The sequence below is a fragment of the Anoplophora glabripennis genome, unplaced genomic scaffold (genome assembly GCF_000390285.2).
Source record: "Anoplophora glabripennis isolate ALB-LARVAE unplaced genomic scaffold, Agla_2.0 scaffold945, whole genome shotgun sequence".
Classification (NCBI taxonomy): domain Eukaryota; kingdom Metazoa; phylum Arthropoda; class Insecta; order Coleoptera; family Cerambycidae; genus Anoplophora; species Anoplophora glabripennis.
In genome coordinates this window covers 121,295-145,105 of record NW_019417031.1, presented here as the reverse complement: position 1 = coordinate 145,105, position 23,811 = coordinate 121,295, and the positions used below count along the sequence as shown (strand labels likewise).

The 23,811-nt window shown below is 33.0% G+C and overlaps 1 protein-coding gene across 1 annotated transcript in view; it reads right to left on the bottom strand.

Moving 5' to 3' along the window:
- Nucleotides 1–356: 356 nt before the first annotated feature.
- The window catches only part of LOC108915227 (probable cation-transporting ATPase 13A3), a 34,692-nt gene continuing 11,237 nt past the window's right edge, over nt 357–23,811 (bottom strand). Inside the window, exons 3-14 of the mRNA XM_018721202.1 lie at nt 18,881–19,104; nt 16,156–16,337; nt 15,572–15,718; nt 15,309–15,513; nt 14,812–15,043; nt 14,580–14,756; nt 12,019–12,146; nt 11,764–11,964; nt 11,522–11,707; nt 6,943–7,819; nt 6,789–6,866; nt 357–2,486 (exon numbers count right to left, since the gene is read on the bottom strand). Coding sequence (XP_018576718.1) covers nt 979–2,486; nt 6,789–6,866; nt 6,943–7,819; nt 11,522–11,707; nt 11,764–11,964; nt 12,019–12,146; nt 14,580–14,756; nt 14,812–15,043; nt 15,309–15,513; nt 15,572–15,718; nt 16,156–16,337; nt 18,881–19,104 — 4,145 coding nt within the window. The 3' untranslated portion in view covers nt 357–978. The remainder of the gene's footprint in view (nt 2,487–6,788; nt 6,867–6,942; nt 7,820–11,521; nt 11,708–11,763; nt 11,965–12,018; nt 12,147–14,579; nt 14,757–14,811; nt 15,044–15,308; nt 15,514–15,571; nt 15,719–16,155; nt 16,338–18,880; nt 19,105–23,811) is intronic.

The window sequence follows — 23,811 nt, the reverse complement described above, 5'->3', positions numbered from 1 at the left end:
CTCTAAAAAATAAATATCAACGAACTAATAATTTTTTTTTATTGAATTTGATCAACAAATGAAAATCAATCAAAAATTATAAATATTTGATACTCGCAGTGGTAGTAAATTTTGCCTCGAGAAATTTTTTAAGTGTCGTGATTTATTTCTATTCTTTTGTTCATCAAATTCAATAAAAAAAATTATTAGTTCGTTAATATTTATTTTTAGAGGTCGCTTGAAAACATTTCAAGATTTTTTTTCAACCTAAAAAATGATAAAATAACAAGAAAAAAAATTAAAAAAAAATTCTATTTTTCACGATTTTGAAAATTTTTAAAAATTTTGAGAAAAATTTTTTTTGAGCTCATTTTTTGAGGGGGCTCTTAAAACATGATAAACTAACATATTTTCACAAGACAAAAAAAATATTCGTTTTTTTGGGCCACCCTATTCAACATGTATACTTTCGAATAAAACAAACCTGGATAAAATCGAACAGATAGTTTTTGAGATAATAATTCCTAAAGTTCATCTATTTCTTCCGCTGTATACTCGGATGTTCCCCCCTAAGTTGTTGGAATCAGCCTTTTTAAACTAAATTACTGTTGCTTCGTTGGATGTTAGTTTTAGCGTAAAAATTCTTGATATATTCAGATTTGTATGATATTAAAGCATTTATGTTTTCCTATTTTTCAAAATAGAGAATTTTTTTTATAATTTGTTTTTATTTTATTTTTGTATACTGTCAATAATTTAGTTTGAAAGGGCTCGGTACCAATCCCGTACATTACTTATTCGATAATTTCTATATTTTTTCTCCTTGTTACCAAAATTTTCCAGGTGGATTCCTTAGAACTACAAGTGCAACAAATAATACTGTACGAAATGCATACAAAATCGTGTACAAAAAATTTAAATTGCGTAATCTGTCAATTAAAATAAGTGTCACCTAGCAGCTGCAAACAGAATTCTTATATTTCGGAATTGTGCCGTATCTCACCTATTTGTATCTAAAACATTCATTTCTACCGACTTAAGCTTCTCTACGTTCTGCGGGGGACTTCTACCGAACGAATTAAAATTGGATAAACTCCCGTCGTTCTCCACGTCGTGACGAGAATTCAGAACCTTAACGGGAGAAACAACAGGCGAGTGGTTCACGCTGTCGTAAGGCAACTCGGCGATGTTCAAGTGCGAACTCGCCAAATCGTAGTTGGTGTTATTGCTCAAACTCTTGAACGTCTCGCTCTGACTAGTCAAACTCTCCGAGGGCAGGCTGGAAAACAGCAAGTCTTCCTGGCTGAAATACCCCGTCTCGTTGTGCACAACGCCGTTCACTTGAAATTGAGGCTGGACATTCGGAGAACCCGGGGCGAAATTAAGGCCAAACTTCTGGTGGTCGGGAGAGTTTAAAGCACTGGTATTGTTCGCCTTCTGGCTGTACAAGCTGGCCCTAGACGGGCTGTCGGAGTTTTCGTACAGTTTGTTCAGCACGTGGTTCTTGTCGAATTTGTTTTCCTTCTCGATCACTATTTCCGCTGTACAAATCGGAAGCGGATTCATCGGACTCGCGGCCGATTTGAAATCGGAGGTTAAGCTCGGCCATTTCGTGTCCCTGTTCAAGTCCCGTTCAACGGCGAGGTATTTACGCTTAGATTTATCCACTTTGTGGAACTTGAACCTCAACTTTTTAAATATAAGTTGTTCGATTAGCAAGTGTTCCACTAGGAGACTTAGAACGAAGTTAACCCCGGCGTACACCAGCATGAACAACCTGAAATTGAAGTCTTCCGGCAAAACCAACTCGAACTGGTCGATGAGGAACTGCGCTGGGCTTAAAGCGAGATAAATTGAAATCGCCGTCATCACCATCGTGCTTAACACGAACCCAAAGTTGGTAAATATGTTTTTCCTATACGGAGGCCCCTTGGAAAATACCACAGCCAAAATTATGTACTGAAAACTGGAGACGGTATATAAAGTGTAGTTTTCAACACAAGCCACGTCTTCCTCTTCGGTTGAATTGAAAGGAACATACCAAGGCTCAGATTTCAAGTGCTCAAACGAAGCCACTTGGAAAACGCCAACCAAAAATATTTGCAAAAGTAAACTCAGGATGGGACTGACACTCATCAGACTGCTAAGCGGAGTCTCCTTGACCAATTTTCCTTGGTAAGGCTCGGTGCGGCCGAAGAAGAAAGTGAAAATCGATATCATCGCCAGGTCGATGTACAGAAATTCCATGTCAGTCAAGTTTGACTCGATGCTGTACAGGAGAAGTACGGATATGAACTGACATAGAGAGTAAGCAGCCATGTATTTGAAGATACCGAAACTCGTTACCAAAGCAGCTCGGCCTTCCCTTATGACGTTCAAGACGCAGGTGATGTTAGGTGTCTTGGAAGTGAAGGGTGAGGCGACGGATGACTCGGCTTCTGACAGGGATATTCCGGCATGGGCGGCTTTTAGAGCGCCGCAATCGTTGGCTCCGTCTCCGCACATAGCTGAAAGGGAAACAACTATTAAAAATCTCAAATCAAAGGGAAACTATACAATATGAAATATACATTTACTTGTAGGTATAAAAAAAATATATAATTTATGAAAGGCTTTATTACAACTTTTTTAATACCAAACTGGTCAATGCTTGACTTATTCTTTTTTAATTTAAATTTAATAAATAATCTTTCAAATCAAAATATGCTTAGTGGTTTTGTTTTTTGGTTTTTTGTTTTTATTTACTAGTATACTGACATTAGTTCAGTATGAGTCCAGTCACATGAAAAGATCTATGAACTGCGGTTACTCCAAGCTTGTCTAATAAAGGCTGTGTTCAGAGAATGGTCGGACCGGTCAAAGTCGTTCAGTGGACAAATATTTCGTTGGTCAGCCCAATCAGCTGATTGGGAATATTGGTCAGGTTTTAATACAGTTAATAAAAAACCAATCAGCGTATTGTTTGGCTAAAGAAGTTTGACCAAACTAGTCAATATATAGTGAGAGTGTATAGTTCAGCTCTGGTTTCTTGTCAAAATTTCTTTTCTTTTTTGATGGTAATAATGATTTAAATACAACAAAACTTATATCATTGGATACATTGTTTAACGGCCTGTTTAAGCATAGTGTAGTTACTTGGAGATTAACTGGTTGTAGTGAGAAAATTGCATTTAAATCATACACTGCTGTTCTTTTTTTGTCTGTTTATAAATGGAAAAAGTTATGAGATAGCGATAACGGAACAACAACTTTTTTTGTGAAGTTTATCCAGGTCCGGCTTTGTGAATTTTTATTCTGTTTATTAAAAATGAAGACATGCTCAAAATGTAATGATGACAAAGCAGAAAATATGTTTCCATGTGATAGTTGCAAAAGAATAATATAACGCATAAAGACTATGTAGATGTGGTAACAGCGCTAATAATTGACTAGCAGTTGTACACACTGCGAACCTACAGACCTCGGACATCAGAGATATTGCGCATCAAATTCGGGTAAAGACGCGTACGCGTTCAAAAATGTATTGTGTGTAAACTATGTACAATATAATAATTAATTATATATAGCAAATATATCGTATTATCCTCGCGAAGATTTGTATCCTTTATTTAAAATCCGTAAATCATGTGAACTGGTAAAACAACGAGAATTATGTTAGTGCTAAAGAAATGAAATGACACTCGCGCCCATCTCTCGTCCAAGTCAAAGAAAATGTTGGATGCAATTTTGAAGGTTCTGTGCATGGAGACTAGTCTCCCTGGTTCTGTGACAGAAATTAAATTATTACTCACTGTTAGTGTTTTTAATCTCTATTTTAGTAATGTTACAAAAGTTTTGCAACTATAACTAATTTTTTAGATATAAAGTTTGCTGAGAAATATTTATGTCCATTGTTATTCCGTACAAATGCTTTTATCTCAAGTATTACTAATTATGTTAATCAAGTAAAGAAACCTTTATATAACCCTAAATATTGCTGGGTAATGATTACGATGTTTTTATAATAATATATAATATATTAAAAGGATTTATCAACTGTATTTTTTATTCCAATAAATATATCACAGCTTCCTAGTCTTTTTTAATTAATCTACTTTTTTAAAAACATTACAAAAAATAATCTGTTGTGGTTAATTTATTGTTGATGGGATTTAGGAAAAATGTGCATGTTTGAAATCAATTTCGTTTTTATCAAGTCTTTCAAATGTATTCCCTCCTTGCTGTCAGCTGATTGCGATGTTGCCACATTAATCCTCAAGTCAGAAGTCAGAGAAAAATGCAATTATTGGTTTCTGTTTCTAATTAATATAACTGTACTATCTTCAAAACTTACATCAGTTTTACATTAAAAATAAGATAATACTATGTACTATCTATGGAAAAAATTTGTTTCACAATTTCTACATTTTTTTCTCAGTTATGGGCAAAAAATGAGCAGCACCGTTCATCTTCGTCATATAAACCTATGTTAAAATGTACAACTTTGAACATCTCAAAATTTATTCAAAAAAAATTTCAAGTAAATCTGTGCATTTGAGTAAACCCATATACCTCTTTAAGAAAATTAGCGGGTTCCGAACTGGGGTAGCAACTAGTACACCACAAAAAACAAAACCGCTAAGCATTGACCACAGACATTTACATTTAAAAATTACATCCTCTAGGGCGGGTTGTTACTTGTGCCCTAGTCATGCCATGCGTCTACATAACAGTGTCATGTTGTGTGATGTTGAAAACTAAGAATTTAGTTTTGTCGTGTTAGAGATTAGACAATTTGTGTTAGAATGTACATAGATTAAATTAGTAGTAATAGCTATCATTATATGATATGTATGACAACAATGGGTTTCGTGATACGCTGTTAATCTACAGTGAATGCCAGTAAAACACTACTAAAGCATCACATTGTTGTGCAGAAGGTTTTGGTTTTGGTATTAAAATCAGAAAAAATATATTCAAACATAGTTTTCAACAGAATTTGAATTTCCAAAAAGTTATAAAAACTACTGTCTAGAAACTTGGGCCTAATATTTGAGAGACACTTGCAATTTTAGAATTATATACTCGTATACATTATACAGGGTCGGAAAGTACCTATGGTCCATCTGCCGTTACTTGAGAGCGATAAAGTAAGTCATAGAAATCTGTGCGATAGAGAAAGATGGCTGTAATGAAGGCGTCTAATAGTCACCGCCCATTTCGCCCTTCCACAAATAAGAAGTGGATCTTATTTGTGGAAGGGCGGAACGGGCGGTGACTAAGACAAGCCTTCATTATAGCCATCCTTCTCTATCGCATGGATTTCTATATCTTACTTTATCGCTCTCACGTAACGGCAGATGGACCATCGGTACTTTCCGAACCTGTACATGCTAGCCCAATTAAAACAGTCCACCTGAAATATTTTCAAAGCATCAGGTTTTTTCGGAAAACCCCGAAACAGGTCGATTTTTCTTTCAAGGGGGACATCTTTCGATCATAAAAATTCATGGATGCAGGATCATCTCCGTAAACGGGGCGGCAACCCCTTCAAGAATCTTAAATGGCACGGGGTTAAGAGGCACATCATTTTAAAGGTATTTCAATTCCCTTTGCAGACATGCGAAAATTTTTTTGTTCCGCCTTAAAATTAATGTAAAAAACCTGTTGGAGGTGTCAGTGAAATAAATCCAAAAAAAAAAGTTTTCAAACAAATTTTAATTAATTAAGTGTTCAAATTACAACCCATTTAAAATACAATAAAACCTATATTCAACATTTTCCCGAACATTTTAATTTCAATTCTCTCTGCAGTGTTGTAAGCCATGATAATTTGAATCGTTTGCTTCAAAATAGCGAATAATAACAAATCAATGGAATTCATTACCTAGACAATTCTGATTGATGTAAAATCAGAACAAAACTACATTTAAAATTCTAATAAAACCCATGACCTGATCAAGACTTCGATGATAAACCTTATTTTTCAGTTTCATTATCCGATGAGTTTTTTATTACTATTTCAAGACTTTTTTCTTGACTTCTTTCACCGACAATTCCAACAGTCTCTTTACATTAATTTTCAGGCAGAACAAAAAATTTTTAGCATGTTTGTAAAGAGAATTGAAATACCTTTAAAACGATGTGCCACTTAACCCCCCATGCGATTTAAGATTTTTGAAGGGGTTGCCACCCCGTTTAGGGGGATGACCCTACATCCATGAATTTATGATGAAAAGTTGTCCCCCTTGAAAGCAAAATCAACCTATTTCAGGGTTTTTCGGAAAAACCTATTGCAATGAAAATATTTCAGGTGCTGTTTTAATTGGGCCACCCTGTATAATTGGTAGTATTTGTCCAAATCTCTATATTTATTTGCAATTTAACTGTAACATTAATAAATGAGTGATTTTTTAAGAGAAAACATTGCATTTTGCAGGCATTTTTATAAAAGAAAATAGAAATATGCACACCACCAACATTAAGCGTGTCTAGGGAATTTTGTGTTAATCATTACCAATGGTGTAAATTTGGTTGCCTAACATTTGCTATCACATAAAATTCGAAAAATATAAATAAGCAATTATTTATGATTTGTACAGGTTTATCCATAGACATAATAGCTGTGAAACTGATTACTTTTTTTTTCAGAAAGTTGAATGAGAAATCAAAGTTTTATGATAACACAAGTAAATTTCTCAAAGTTAAAGTATCACAAGGAGTATATAGCGCTGTAACTTAATGTAGTGCCATTTATGTAAAACATGAAACTATTATTATTTTTTAATGAATATTTGAAAAAAAAAAAAGAAAGTATGAATCAAACTTACCAACACAATATCCCAAACTCTGCAACTCTTGAATTAGTTGCTGTTTCTGATCAGGACCCATCCTTGCAAAAATATTACCTAGAATAGAAATGTAAAAAAAAATCATTTTGTGTAGTTAAAAAGTTAAGAAAGATTTTTTTGAAAAATATCTTACCTCTGGTACAAAGCCTAGGCAGCAATTCCGGATAATACTCTTTCACCACACCCCAGACTCTTCCGGTCATAGCAAATCGATAATTATTGAACATCAAACTCGGCCGTTTGGGATCAGCCTTCACCATGCTACTATTGGTTATAGTTTGCACCTGGCTTTCGATGGTGTCCAAACTCATCACGCTGGCAGAATTTGTTAGAACACTCAAATCTGTCGGCAACTGTTTACTTTTCGTGTTCGTCAAGGTGTAGTATAAGTTCGGAGGATGGCTATTGTCGACGTTAACGGTTATTATGCTTTGACAGGGCGTGACTATATCGCAGTCTTTCGCCACACTTAGAGCCGTCAAAATGTTGTCACCCGTAACCATAATAACTCTTATATTCGCGTCGTTAAGAGCCTGAATGCAAGGAGTAGTATCAGGTTTTAATCTGTTCTCCAACACTATCAATCCAAGCAGATCCATATCCTTCTCTATGGACTCCCTTTGGACTTTTTGAACCTTAGCGTAAGACAGTTTCAACTCTTTATGTGCCAAGGCGATGACGCGATACCCTTCTTGGGTATAAGATTCCAAGACGTCCAGAAAGTCGTCGGGTACAGATGCCTTTCGTACAAAATTTAGTATCATTTCGGGAGAACCCTTGCAGTAATATTCGAAATGGGTGCCATTGAGACGTCTCACGATAACACCCATGCGTTGCGAGCTACTTGAGAACGGAAATTCTCTTATTATACCGATCTGTAGGCCTTCCAGGTTTTGCTGGGAGCTAGGCCGGTTCTTTGGCGGTTTAAGTACGGTAGGGAAAATCATGTTGAATTTGTTATTGTCGGCGACGTCGTGTTCCTCCATAACCCACTTCGTGCTCTCAAACATCTGAAATATAAGAGAGTTTTTGGTATTTTTTATAGAACTTCCAATAATTAATTGATTAAGCCGCTCAGAAATGACTGTTTTTGACACAACTTGGAAATACCAGCTTGTATGAGATTTTTCATATTTAGACATTGAAATTATATTTTTTAAGTTTGAGTTGTCAGTGTTACGAGAAACAACTACTCCGAGAGCTATATGCTCCTACCAGCGTTGAATTATACTCGCAACACCTAGTGCAACAGTTAGGATCGTTTGTCAGTTTACCCACCAGGCACAGACCAGTTTCGGACTTATTAGTCCTCATCAGTGTGTCATAGGTGCGACAACCGACAAACGACCCAGCTGTTCTTCGTCGTATCATCACGAAAAGGAAATACATTGTACGCCACCTATGACACACTGATGAGGACTAATAAGTCCGAAACCAGTCTGTGCCTGGTGGGTAAACTGACAAAAGATCCTAGCTGTTGCACTAGGTGTCGCGAGTATAATTCAATGCCGGTAGGGGCAAATAGCTCTCGGAGTAGTTGTTTCTCGTAACATTGACAACTCAAACATTGTGTTACACCCTCTGTGGGTGGCAGTCGTGCATCCAAGTACCTGCAATATAGCAGGTCGCTTCCTACTGTAGCCATTTCAATGGCATAGTTGGGAGTCCGCACGACAGATGGAGCCATTTGCACTCCCACGTACAATATATTTCCTTTTTGTGATGATACGACGAAGAACAGCTGGGTCATTTGTCAGTTGTCGCACCTATGACACACTGATAAGGACTAATAAGTCCGAAACCGGTCTGTGCCTGGTGGGTAAACTGACAAACGATCCTAGCTGTTGCACTAGGTGTTGCGAGTATAATTCAACGCTGGTGGGAGCATATAGCTCTCGGAGTAGTTGTTTCTCGTAACACTGACAACTCAAACATTGTGTTACATCCTCTGTGGGTGGCAGTCGTGCAACCAAGTACCTGCAATATAGCAGGTCGCTTCCTACTGTAGCCATTTGAATTGCACAGTTGGGAGTCTGCACGACAGATGGAGCCATTTGTGCTCCCGCGTACAATTATATTTTTTAAGCCTGTAGTTTATTCACAAGTAGGCAAGCCTAATATAAAAACATACAACAGATTACACTGTAATTGAATTTTAAACTTGGATGCATTTAGCAAAAACATTAAGAGAGCAGAAAAATTTCCAAATTTTTTTAGTGATTTTTGAAAGGGTGTAACTTTGTAAATAATGATCGTATCGGAAAAATAAAAATAGCATGTTGAAGTTTAAAGATTCTGGAGATGAAAAACTTTTTTCAGCATCTCTTTGCGCAATTAAAAGAAATAATGCAAGGCAAACATTTTTTTTTTGCCAGGGTCATTTAGCCTAATTCCTCAGCTTCAATTTGGTTTCTTATTTTCTATACGAATTTTTCTCATTGAAATATCGGCAATTCTTTTTCCAAAATTGAATTAAAAACAATTTTTTTTTTCTATATTTGATGAGTAAGTATGTAACACGAAGTTGTGAAAAAAATAATGCAAAACATTTTTGTTCATCTTAATAATCATTGATTGATGTTTAAAGAGCAATAAACCTGCTCCTTTAATTTTTTATAAAATTTTGACGATTCAGAAAAAGAAAACGGTTCGACCGATCAATTTCAAAATTTACAGGCTCCATGAGCTAAAAAAAATACAAACATTTGTACTTTTTACAATATTTGCAAAGTAATCATTGATTTTCCAAAACAGCACAAAAAAGTCATTTTTTTGCACTTTTTCAAATTAATACGGAGTATAAAAAAAAATTCTTGTACATACCAAAAGGCCCTTGAAGAGGATTAATTGAAGTTTCCAAAACCCACCTTCCGTTCGCTGTACGATCATTATCTCATGAGATATTAATGATCAAAAAAATAAAAAGGAACCAAATTGAAGCTGAGGAATCAGGCTAAATGACCTTGGCATTAATTAAGCCTGAAAAAAATTTCTGAACCCATGGGCAGTTTTGAAAAAAATTGTAAAATTTTTTCCTTGCACTTTCTTTTAACTGCATCGAGAGTGATGCTCAAAAAATTTTTTCATCTCAAAAATATCTTCAAGCTTTAAAATGCTCTTTTTTATTTTCTCAATATGACCATTATTCACAAAGATACAAGCTTTCAAACATCACTAAAAAAATTGGAAATTTTTATGCTTCCTCAAAACAATGATGGTCCACACTATCCCATCTTGCCATACTTGGGGTCAGGATGTTGCACCAAAAAGGTGACATAAATTATTTGCAGTTTAGAAGTAACTCGCTTATTACGGCATCCTCTGTCACGAAGATTTTGCATACATCCCTACTATAGAGATGAGTGAAATAAGAGCTTTTTTAAATCTTATCGAAATTTGGAAATACAAAGAAAATTTTTTGGATATTATCGAATGTCGATAGTCTTTTGACAATCTACTGGATGTTATACGACCTTACATTACAAAACAGGTAACAATTTTGAGGAGGTCGATCGGTGCAGAAGAAAGGCTCACTATAACTTTGTGGTAAGCAACTATTTATTATATGTGAGTGGTCTGAAAAGTTTCCGACCTCAAGATGAAGATGGCAGCACTCATCAACAAAAGATAGGGATTGTGTTTGCGCATCTTTTGAAAGATACTCACCAAATTTTCAGCCATCACAGGCAGTTGTTTGCCAATCGTATGGGTGAGTCGATGCGAGTGTTTTTGTGGAAATGGAAAAAATCGAGTTGGACGCTGTGTACGGGGACTCTGCATCATCATATATGAGTGTGAAAGTTTGGGCAGCTGAATTTAATGGCCGTACTAACTTGGGAGACGATGAACGTTCGGCACATCCAAAAACAACAACCACTGACGATAATATCGTTCAAGATCACCAAATGGTGTAATTATGGAGAGTAACGCATCGCTAGCTCTTCGACTAGTACGGAGGCGAAGCATGCGGAAATCAAAAATCCATAGGCATATCAGTTTAGAAGGCAACAAGATATAGAAAACATGGAAAAAAGATAATAAAATATAACATCTACTATTTTTAGAGGTTTTATCAATAAAACTCCAAAAATATTTCAGCAATATTCTGTTTTTAAAAAACCATTACTGGAGCATACTACCCATCATTAATACTGCGGAAAAACAGCCTCTTTTGTGAAAAACAAAAAATTTGTTTCACCAAGACAATGCGCCGTCTCTCACCCACGAATTACAGTTTAAACTGCTAAAAGCGACTTTTTTGTTCGCTAAACTAAAAGTTGCGCTCGGAGGACAGAGATTTTCGTCAAATGAGAAGGCCACCACCTTCGTAAAGAATTATTTCACAGAAAAAGATGCCAAGTACTTTGGATGGGTTAAAGGGATGCTTACAAGGAGACTATGTAGAAAAATAAAAATAAATGGGTTGAAACGGAACAAATGTTAAACCTGTGTGTCTTTAACATACCGCGCTACCGATCGATTTCACCAATCCCGTCAAAACGGACAGTGAGGTTCAGCACTTTCATCGGTAGATGTATTTAATGGATATTTCTGGTGTAGTTCAATGCTAATCGAGGCATATAGCCCATATAATAGTTATTTTCATTACATTCAATTATAAATGCTTAAATATGAATATAAACGCTCCTTCACTTTTAACACACCTGTGGTTGGTAGATCTTCTAAACGATAAATTTGTAGCACATACAAACCTTTAAATCAAGTGGATCTCCCACAATCTGTTTGTCGATTATCGTCAAAGAATGACACGAAACCAGTCCATAAACAAATAAATTGTAAGGTAAACTCTCCACATTCTTCACTGGCATCCTAAACCCTTTTTCTTCAATGGGAACTACGCAGAGCAGGTCTAAACCGTCCTCCGTTAAAGTTCCGGTCTAAAAACAAATTTGATTTTTACACGAGTTAATTGCATTAATTTTATAAATCCCACCTTATCGAAACAAACGCAATTTATAGAGCCGGACACGTTAATGGTCCTTGGCGATATACAGAAGATTTCTTTCCTCTTTAACCTTATCTGGGCATAGAATCTTCCCACCGTCATGGCCGCCGGCAAAGCGGGAGGTACGACGATTGTTATCAAATCGCAGGCTTCTAAAATTAAGTCTCTGGCGTGCACGCCTCTCATCACCTAAGAGAAAATATGTTATCACAACGCCATGATAAGTTACTCGTTATTTATTACCTTAGTTACTACAGTATAAATGAATCCTATGAAAGCGATGAAACCCAGAAGGGTGACGAATCTGTAGGAATCTTTTTCAAAACGGAAATCGACCGGTGGGGGGTATAAGATGCTTCTAACCAAATTTCCTTAAAGAAAAATTAATTCATTTATAATTCGTTTCAATCAAAAGGTTCTCATTTAACCTTTAGTAGTTACTTTACTATAAAGGTATTGAATTAATTCAAATTAACTCTAAAAGTTTACCATCAAGTTACACGATTTTTAAATCTTCTCGTCAATTCTTCTATTATTTCCCCACTCCATCCACACTAGCGTTCAACTTACATGTTTCACGCGCAGTTGAAGAATAGTTTACAATTTTGTGTTTCGGTATGTATTTATACTGTGTGTTTTTTTATAATGAAGGAGACTTAACAGACTCTACTGTCAGCCAAATGAAGTAGAACTGATTCTTTTGCATCAAAAAAAAGGAAAAACATTATCTCTGGAATGTAAACTTAACATTATCAAAGACGTCGATGCAAAAATAAAAATTTGTGAAGTCACACAGAAGTTTAGTCTACCGAAATCGACAGTCGTTCTAACTAACGAGTTTTTATATAGGTTTGTGTAAAATATAATGTAAAATGAAGTTCATCTCCAAAAAGCATATCGTGAGGGCAAATACTCGAGAACAAAGGTTGTAGACGATATTTTTTTAAGATTTCTAGTATTATTATTAGATCCATATACATCAAGTTGTAGGCAACTACCTACGAAACAACTTAGATCACTGTCGTCAGATGCAATAATATTATTATTACCTCTAACTGTAAGACATGAAACAATTGTGAATAAAGAGGAAATTGTTTCAACTTCAGAAGATTCGACAGATGCTGATGCTGCTACAAATGAAGATTTTTCATGTTTTTTTTATAAAAAAAAAAATCTTATATTATAACTTTGGCATGGGAGTCGAATACACAATTTCCGATACAATAGTTTTATATGTCAATTGTCATTTTTACATTTTTCTCGCGCTTGATAGATGTGAGATTATTTTAGTTAATATTTGCAGTTTAAAAAGGAATACAATGTTCTTACTGAAATTATATTTCTTTTAAAATTATTATTTTATTGTAAATAAACAATTTTTAATGAACAATTTTTTTATTTGAGTGATATTATCTTTAAATTCTTAATCTACGACTCGGAAAACCCTGTTTACAAAATTTTTCTACTTCTGATATCATTATATTAAATCCTCCAAATAGAATTTTGTAATTTTGATCCCAAATTCGTAATCAACGACCCGAAAACCCCCGAGTAACAAATTTCAGATCGATTTCTAAACATTTTTATTTCTGACTAGCTTTTTGGGATTCTGCCCCACTGTGTGCCATGAGAATCATTAACAATCTTGAAATTAAATTTCACAAGAAGAAATCAGTGTCCATTTTTTTTCACCACTGAAACTCGACGGAATCAGTTCCAGAGCTTGACGAAATTGGTAATATGATTAAAGAAGTTTTGATCTTGCCAGACAAATAAATAGAAGATTATAGTGATGACGTTCAAGAACTACTAGATTCACACAATCAGGAACTGACAATTAATTGATAAGCTTATAGAAATACAAGAGCAAGAGCAAGACATTGAAGAACCGGATTTTTTAGATCCAGTTCAACTAGAAGATCAAACGATGGTTCCAAATTTGACAGAAGGCCCCAGTTCAATTGAAAAAGCATTACAAATTTTAGAAAGCATAGACTCCAACGAAGAGCACTTTTCTGCTACAAGACAAGGAATTAAAAAATTATGTGTGAGAAGAAAAAGTCTGATTTGTCAGACGACTTGGCTGCATTTTATGAAGCCTTCTATCTCAAAATAACTTCAGATTACATTTTCGCAAATCATAATTGTTGTATTGGATAAACGCAAAATAAAATAAGTCGAACACTCTGTATACTTAGCACGTGTTAATGGTGTTTATAGTCCTAAGTTAAACTTATTCCACCAAGGCCGACGCTGTGGCTAAATACGCTGATCAGCAGAAATGCTTATATAAAAACCGAATTATCTTTGTCCTATTAAGTATTAGTCTGTATGCAGTCTACTTAAGTGTGACGCTATAAAAGCTATATAAAAATCTCATTAAAAATTATTTACTCAGATTACATTTTATTATTTTCCCTCCCCATAACTCAACATGTTGTATTTTCTAAGATTTTATTATACATTTTTCTACTAAATTATTGTTTTCTTTAGTTTTTGGTCCCTATTAAACATAACTTGTATGAACTCATATGTAAAATTGTACCCCGACTTACGCAATACGAATTACACGGTTGTCGCTTAGTTCAACTTATTGCATACATTCGGGGTATTACTGTAATTCAATTCAGAAAACCCTTTTGGTTTTTGATTAAATAAAAAAACGAGAAATTAAAAATGTTCAATTATTGGCATCATCCAAATTCTTATTGAAAAATATTTATAAACAATTCGATTTAGTCAATAGTGTCAATACCTTTAAAGTAAAGTTAAAAAAGCTAATAAAAAAAGTGTATAGTTCTAACCTTTAGCTGTCGAAAATCCGGTTCTAACTACAACTGCCAGCACTTTTTCATTTCCAAAGTACCTTGTTTGTATAACGTGCGTACCACAGAACAAAGTATGCCTCGCATGCTCCTTTGGATCGTAGGCGGCGCTAGATACATTAGGCAGTGCCGTTTTGGTCACCGGCACTGACTCACCTAAAATAAACAAAGATTTTCACCCTACAATCTCAATTTTTAAATTTAAACAAACCTGTCAACATCGATTCATTGAGAATGCAATTTCCCGTAAGTAACAACGCGTCACAGTACATAACGCACCCATGGGAGGGTATTTCCAATATATCTCCCGGTACTAAGTACTCGGTTGATATAGTCTCACTCTTGTATGCCATATCGACTTCGTTCAAATTGCTTTTCGGCATTCGCCGCAGAACGGTACATACATCGCTGCTATGACAAGTAGACCTCAAATTTCTTTGATTCTAAAAAGCAAATAAATACTCAAATAAATGGAGAAAAAAGTAAAACACAAATAAGTAACTTCAGAAAATATTTTTAATATAACGGACACAGAAAATAAATTGTATGAAAATAGAAATAAAAATTTCTGCATTCTTTATCATGAACTATGGACTTAGGACAATACACGGAACTGAAGTTTCAAGCAAAAAATAATTTATAACCTTCTAAAGAAAATTAAAAAGTAAAATCTGTCATCAGCATCACACCTACAACAAATCCACTTACTTTTCTTGTTTGCATCACCGACATGCTGATGCCGCCCATGGCCATAAGCATAATAGTGGCGGCATAATAATAGTAATCATCGGCAAACCATAATATAAAGCTTAAGATTTGGAAGATGTAGAAAGGATTGAGAACTTCGAGGCATAGTAAGGTGCAAATTGACAATTCTTTTACTACAATCTTATTTGGTCCGTAAACCAGTCTCCTAAAAAATCAAAATATTACGATAACGTAATAAATTTTTATCCTATCGTTATTTTTACCTCATGAATTGCTCACTTGGACTTAATGGTTTGTATTTGTGGAATATCTCACAAGATACTCCTCTATCTAGACCGACTAATTTAACGAATTCTTGCTTTTCATTGTCCCAGATGTACGTCACCTTTTTACATGAGAACATCAACAACCTGAAAAGTTCCAATCCAAGGTAGTACATGACATACATTTATGGTACGTGCATACATACTTTTTCTTGGAATTTTGGGGAAATTCTGCAGAATCATATGTTAATGGGCAGGGAACGGGAGAATCTAGGAAATTTTAAAGGCGTAACAAAAAAAGTAAATCTATCCTTTAGCCACAAATTCTTTGGGAGAAAATATGTGCAAACATTTCAACAAAATGTCTTTAGATAGCAACAGAGCTATTTTCTTTTTAATTGTAACCAGGACAATATTAAAAGAGGCATCTAATTAAAAATGGCATAAAGAAAATCATATTATTTTCACCCAAACAACTTTTAAAGTTAAAAGCTTAGGCAACGAGTAAAAAAAATCATGTTAGAAAAAAATATATAGGAAGAAGGACAAGGAAAATTAATTAAAAATCACTATTTCCTACTTACTTGTCGAGATCTCGAAAATGTCCGTTCTCAAAGTGAACGGAAAGAGCTGGAGGTGATTCGCTAACCAAAACGTGATGATGATTGAGTAAATTGTCGTCATTTCGCAGTTTTGCCACATTTTCTGGAGTCAATACTTTCAATGGTTTTACATGATAAATTTTATGGTTTTTATTGTAAATTTCCTAAAATAAAAATTTAAATGTACCATCTCTTGTAACTATACAAGATTTAACATTAAGGAATCAGTTTTTTAGACATAACAGCACATGCCTCCAGAATAAAATATACAGGGTGTTTCAGAAAGACCTTCCGTAAATACATGGGGTGATAGTAGGACAAAAAATAAGCATTTTTTGTCATATCAACTATATGTCTACCTCCTCTTGTTTTCGAGATACAGATAAAATAAAAAATTTTAAATAGAATTTTTATGAAAATTTCCAAACGGTGCGAAATATTTTTATGACATTTTGTATTCCGGGGTTTTTAAGGATACCAAATATGCTGGTCTAATTATTTTTTGGATATTTCATAGAGGGCGCTAGTTATGCTACATTCCTATTACATTTTAAGTTATAATTTATTTAAGGTTAGGTTTTTTACCATTCGGGCTCCAATTTCTAAGTACAATTTTATTTTCTAAAAGTAATATACTCTTGTTAGAACTTCCTAATGTAGACGGTTTTCAAAAAAAAAGGCTTTTAATAATTGAACTCTTACAATATTAAGGTGTGACTTTTCTCAAAGTAGGCTTATGTCAAAACTTATTGATCACAAACAACGCATACATTCTTAGAAATATTTTAAACTCTAATTAAGGAGGTTCGATACCGGAAAATAAATGGTAAGAAAGGTTTCAAAATCATTGAAACCTGTTAATAAATATGCCAACTGGCTCGTGTAAAAATATCAGATCGATTGCCAATATAGTTTTTTTTGAAAAATGATATTAAAAATTATGCTCTTATATACAGGCTCTTATGGGAGTTATGAAAAAACTTTAATCAAACGTGAATATTGCTCTTAAAAATGGTTAGGATGGGGAAAATAAAATTCTAATTAAAGAATTAAATATTACTAAACATTTTAAAACAATAAAAATATGCACTTACAATGTAATTATTGAGATAATGGAATAAATATATAACATTTTGACAAATTTGAACAAACATCTGATCCAATAAAATGAAATATGGCAATACTGTACGCTGTATTTAATGCTTCGACTGACGCGCTATATTTGAATAGCTCGACTATAGACTATATAATAATTCTAGTCGAAGACATGTGTAGTCATAATTGATAGTAAATAAATTTTTCGTGACCTAATGCAATATAATAGCAATTTGAAACAAAAATTGAAAGGATTTCGTTGCAAAATGAACAGTATAGATGTTCTGTCATAATCTTCAATTTGACAAGGCGACATATCACTTTTTTCTCATCAATCCACATTCTGTTTCATACACATTTTATATTGCTTTTCAGTCATTACTTTTCCTTTGTATTTTGGATGTTCATTCATGTTTACGGAATACGCGCAAAGCACAGTTGACAGTAATGACAGTTGACCCAACTTTTACCACCACGCCATGGCAGTGGCAATGATGCCAGATTTCATCCATAATTTTACAAGCTCTTAATGAATAAATAGACACTTATATTCAAATAAAAAGTTAATTGCCGTGCATTAAACACAAAAAATATATGCAAGCTAATATGTGTTGTATAAATTTCATTCATATATATTATATTTAGTTCGCTCAAATTAGTTTATGTAAGGTTGGTACTACAACGAAACTACCGTGTATAAGCATAGGCTTCCCTCCCGCACCGCCTGCCCCGCAAGAGAAGTATCGAACATCCTTAATCCTATATAAAAATTTTAGTGATTGTTAGTGACTCTAGTTAGTAATGACTAATTACAGTCACTAAAATTTTGATATAAAGTTAATTAGAATTTAAAATATTACTAAGAATATATGCGTTGCTTATGAGACATCCATCAGTAAGTTTTGACATAAGCCTATTTTGAGAAAAGTAATTCATTTTATACACCGTAATATTCTAAGGGTCACATTAGGAAGTTCTAACAAGAGGACATTATTTTTAGAAAATAAAATAAAAAATTATACATTAAAAATTTACCGAATGGTAAAAATTCTAACCTTAAAAAAATTAGAACTTAAAATGTAATAAGAATGTAGCATAACTAGCGCCCTCTATGAAAGATCCAAAAAATAATTAGACCAGCACCCTTAAAAACCCCAGAACTGATTATTCATAAATAAGACAATTTTGTAGAAATTGAAATACACTTATAAATTGACATCTTTACATAATTAAATAAATAAGGTAGGGTCAAATGAGCAGTTTCTATGGAGAAAATTTTTGCATAAAAATACCAATGTTAAACAAACGAAAACATGCATAGATAAAATACTATATATTACATTTCATAAGTATTATCAATTTGAATGTGACAAGTTTCAGATAAGGCAATACACTGTTAAATTCAAATATTTTTGTTGAAATTTACTGACCTCGGGTCAAGCTCATAATAAAATATTCGATAACAGTACAATGCAGTGCCTTAACATTATTTAAGTAACCTGTGTTTCACATTAAGAATAAAGAATTTTTGTGATTAAAATCTTTCATTTATACAAGTTTTATTTTCATTCTTGTTATAAATAGCATCATTGACTTATATTTTAAATCTTACCGTTATCAGTAGCATTTCGGCTTCATTGATCTTGCACTTTTCTGAAGTAGCCAAAAGAAACCAATGTGGAATCCAATGGAATATTAATCTAAGTATGCCTCCGGTAAGTACAAAACTGAGGTAAACAATTGCAGTTTTCAAGGTACTTCGTTTGTAGCAACAAAATTGCATTTCATCATCTTGGCCTTTGTTTAAGTACATCATATAGCCATCGGACTGTGGCCCTAAACAAATTAATAGTTGATATAGTACAATATTTGAATAAAAACGGAATAATGGAATTTGCTGCATGTTTTATTATAAGGTACATCAAAATAGTCATTTTTAAACAATGTTTTATAAAAATATTCTTTATTTATATAAATTGATTTCAATATCCTTTGCAAGAATAAGTACTAATACTAATCTATAATTTAATTAAAACTCTACAAGGAACTTCTTTAATAACTGTTTATATAAATTTTTATTTGCTTTAAATATTTTTATTTGAACCGTCATCCATTGCTAATAACTTGTGATATACTAGACTCTGATTATGTTATTACAAAAAATTATTTGAAAGTAATTCCTCTGTATCTCTCTATTACTAAATAAATTGTGGACAGTGGTATAAGATTTAAGTTGAGCTTCCTATTAATAGATGGTGCAATTATGTTATTGTCTAGGACATCACAACAGTCAGTAAAATTCATTTTACTTTTACGTTTTTTATAACTATGTGTTAAATAATGATTTAATACAAAAATAAAAAATAAATATGTATCAATTTTATTTTATAGTAATATTTAAAAAGCTGGCACACACGCCATTGTTACAATTCACTATATTTGCCAATATGTTACATAAATTAGACATCTTTTACAATAAAAATCAATTGTGTCAACAAAACCGCAACCAACTTAAAAACAAAAAAGATTTGTAGTGTTACAGTGTTTTAGTGAAATCATGAACAATTATTTCTGGTCAAGCAAAAATAAATTTATAATTCAACTTCTTGATTAATCTTTTCATGCAAGGTATTTTTTATTTACATATTTTTTAAATAATTTATTTTTTTCCTTCCAGTGTGGCAATTAAATAAAAAAACTACTAGTCCGGTCAAATTAGTCATAAAAATAGTGGTCAAATAACGAAAATTTCGACAGAGCTAAATTTTGCTGGAGACCTTGGGTACACCATTAGAAATAAAGTGTTAAAGGTCCCCATCGATCCCATGTGTGCTAAAAAAGTTATTCGGGGTCAAAAGTCAAAATTTGATGTTTTTTGGATTTTTTTCGATGCTTTATTTCTAATGGTGTACCCAAGGTCTCCACCAAAATTTAGCTCTGTCGAAATTTTCGTTATTTGAAATGTCTATTTTGACCGGCTATACTAAGAAATGCTATAAATAAATAAATAAAGACAATACCATTGAATGGACATTGAATGAAAAGTTACTAAAATTTCTAGAAATTGGCTGATAAATTAGAACCAGTTCTATTATTTTTCTAATTGCTAGGCATTTCTTTTAAACTAAAATATTTGATAAAATTTTTGTCACATGTATCTATGTGACTTGGCCAATTTTTTAACCAATTTATTAAGACAAATGGTAAATGTAAAACTGTCGGGAAAACCACCAATTTGGAAGTAATATTTGAGTAATAATGTGTTGTAAATGTTCTTGTTTTAAATTTAAATGATTATTCATTGTAAGTCTTGTTGCCTATATAAACTTGCTTAAATTTAATTAATTTTGTCTCGGAAATATTTGCTGTTTGCACGTTCTTTTTGTGTGACCCAAAGTCCTGATTTTTGGGACTAAGGATTCGTACTAAAATTATGGTGTGTAAATATGTTTTATAAATAATTATAAAAACTACTTAATTATTTTATACTTCGAAGATCTGGTAAGTTTGTATCACTCGATATGTTACATGTTCCTTTTTTTTCTGAATCCTCGGTTGTACCAACGTAAATTACCAATAATAATTACCATTTATAGCATAGAAACATATACTAATACTTAATATTCATATGTGAAAAACTGATAAATGAGATATTTTGTGTATTTCAATGCTAATATTTGCTATCCTTGTAACAAAACTTATCTTAATATACCAATATGATAACCTTATATTTGTACTTTATTCCATTTCATAACTAAAATAGTTAAAAAACTGTGTAATACAATATCTATGAATTTACAATAACATTACCTTTGGATTTTCCTAATCATCTCAGTATTACATCGAGGAAGTTTTATTGATAGAGCTCAGATTAATCAGAAAATGTTAATAACATGTTTAACTGGGTGAGAAAAAGACCTTGGTGATTATTTTTTGATTTCGAGTGTTCAAAGGGTATCTAATAATATCTGAATAATATTCAAAATAAGAAAACAAATTTTCTCGTGACAATAATAATTATTTTAATATCATTGGCGTGACTTAAACTGAAGCACATTTCACCATAACAAAATTAATAAATTTTGGCAAGTGTAAATTAATTAAGTACCTGCTAAATATCTAATAGTACCCTTATAAGAACAATAATTGTTGCGAGTATTTCAGTTTAGTCAAATTTAAAACAAAAATTCCAAATTTGAATGTCCTTTATACAATAATACATTTTACATTGTTTAAAAACTGAAATTTATTAATAAACTTTTACGTGACCGCATCTTAAATTATTGTTTGGAATTATTTATTGACAACCCATTAGATTATTTTGGACTTTACATTTTTATCTCACTGAATTTAAATAAATTTGTATGTTACTTCAAAATTTAATAACACAAAATTGAGAAAGAAATGAGTCACATTTATTAAAATATATATTTTTGTGGTAAAAACGTTAGTAGATAGGTACATAATTTTTTGAAAATGTAACACTGATGGTGCACCCATATTCATCAATATTATACTCTCCGTTTGTTGTGGTAAGTTTAATATAAATAAGTACATGATACATAATTCAAAAAACGTTTTCTATATTTTAAAAACAAATTTCAATTGGTTTTAAATTCCAGCAACTAAGATTTTAGTGAAAAAATACTTTGTATGCACAATTCGTCAAGGTAAAGCCTGTGTAAAAACCCAAGAAAAAAAACAATCATTGTCTCCCTGCCACACATCTTGATCGGTAAATTACAACCACATAATAATTTCAAATTAAAAAGAAATTGGCAGTTAATACACATCATTTTGTTACATAGCTAGCGCTGTACTAAGCTAAAGCCGAGGCAAAAGCTTATTCATGAATCCAATTTGATCCAATTAATTGACAGAAACAGAAAGTTAATCAAAGATTAAGAGAAGTCTATTCTTGGAATTAGAGTCATTAATTAGATTATTCTGATAATACGACCATCAATTGGAATTATCAAGAAATTATCTAAAGTATTGTTTAAAATTTAATTCATTTCCATTACTTATATGTATTATGTAAATTATAACGAATCTAATAAAACGTTGCAAATTAAAACACAGATAATAATGAATGGCTTGTTTACAACAGTTTAATCAACATAAATTTTATGGGTATATGCTATACAGGATGTCACCCAACGAATGTTACATACTTCAAGGTTATAATCTAGAACCCAAATGGTATCGATTTAATCAAACTTGCTTAAACGAAAAATGTCACAAAAAAGTTACAGGGTGTTAGTTTCTTTTTTTATTTTTTGTTTTCTTCTTTAACTCAGAACCCAGTTAACGGAGTTCAGCAAAATTTGCTGTTGCTTAGTTTTTCTTCAGGAGGTATGCAGTGATTATGTTCCTATTAGGTTAAATCATATGGGCCGTTCATTTTACTACAACCCTTTGTGAATATTCTTCTGTAACTTTTTTGTACGTTTAAATTTTTACATGCAACTATCAGAAATAGGTATAGAATTTTATTCCACACAAAAAATGTATACCTATCAAAAGTCGAAATTATACTCGGGTATGAAGATATAAGAAAATATTTATTAACACATACCCCATATTTTTTGGAAATAACTACGTATCCATAACATGACAATGTCGATAAATCACTGACAAATTTGTATTTTGCAAAAGTTTGTTTCTGAAAATGCCTCGTCACAATGAATTTACGAATTATGAAATGAGACATGATAGTGGTATATGTACAGGAACATTTTAGTCTTGATTTTAGTGGACGTGTTGCTAAGAGAACATATCAAGAACTTTATCCGAATCGCAGACAGCCTTCTCATACATTGTTTGCTTCTTTATTCGCCAGATTAGGAGAAACACCGGAAACCTTAGTTTTAATTCACGAAATGGAAGGTACAAGACGAAGAACAAATTCTAGAAAGAGGTAGAAGAAAATCCAGAAATTAGTATTCGTGGTTGACAGCAGTCGCAGGAGTTGGCCGCATAACCGTTTCAACTATACTCCACACGCAGTAGTTACAATGTTTCCATTTTCATCCTGTACCAAAATTTGCTTAAACCAGACCGCCTGCTGAGATTAACATTTTGCGAACGATTTCTCAAGTTACATAACAGGGATCGCACTTTTCTCAGAGGAATTGCCTTTACAGATGAAGCTGTTTTTATTCATAGAGGTGTTATTAATTGCAAAAACTTTCACGCAATAAAAGAGCATCACTTCCAACAGGAATTTTCAGGTAACGTCTGGTATGGGATTATAGGAAATTTAATTTTGGGGCCTATCGCTCTACCTGCAAGGTTGAACAGCCAAAATTATTTGGAATTCCTTTGGCAAGAACTTCATGGGGCTCACGAAAAAGTACCTTTAATACTAGATGACAAATGTGGTTCATGTACGATGGTGCCCCTACTCATTGCAGTCATTTGGTGAGAGATCATTTAAATCAAGCATTTCCAAACAGTTGGACAGATCGAGGTAGCGATTTTCCTTGGCCTTCTCGCTGTCCTGATTTTAATCCGTTACAATTTTATTTTTGGAGTGATTTG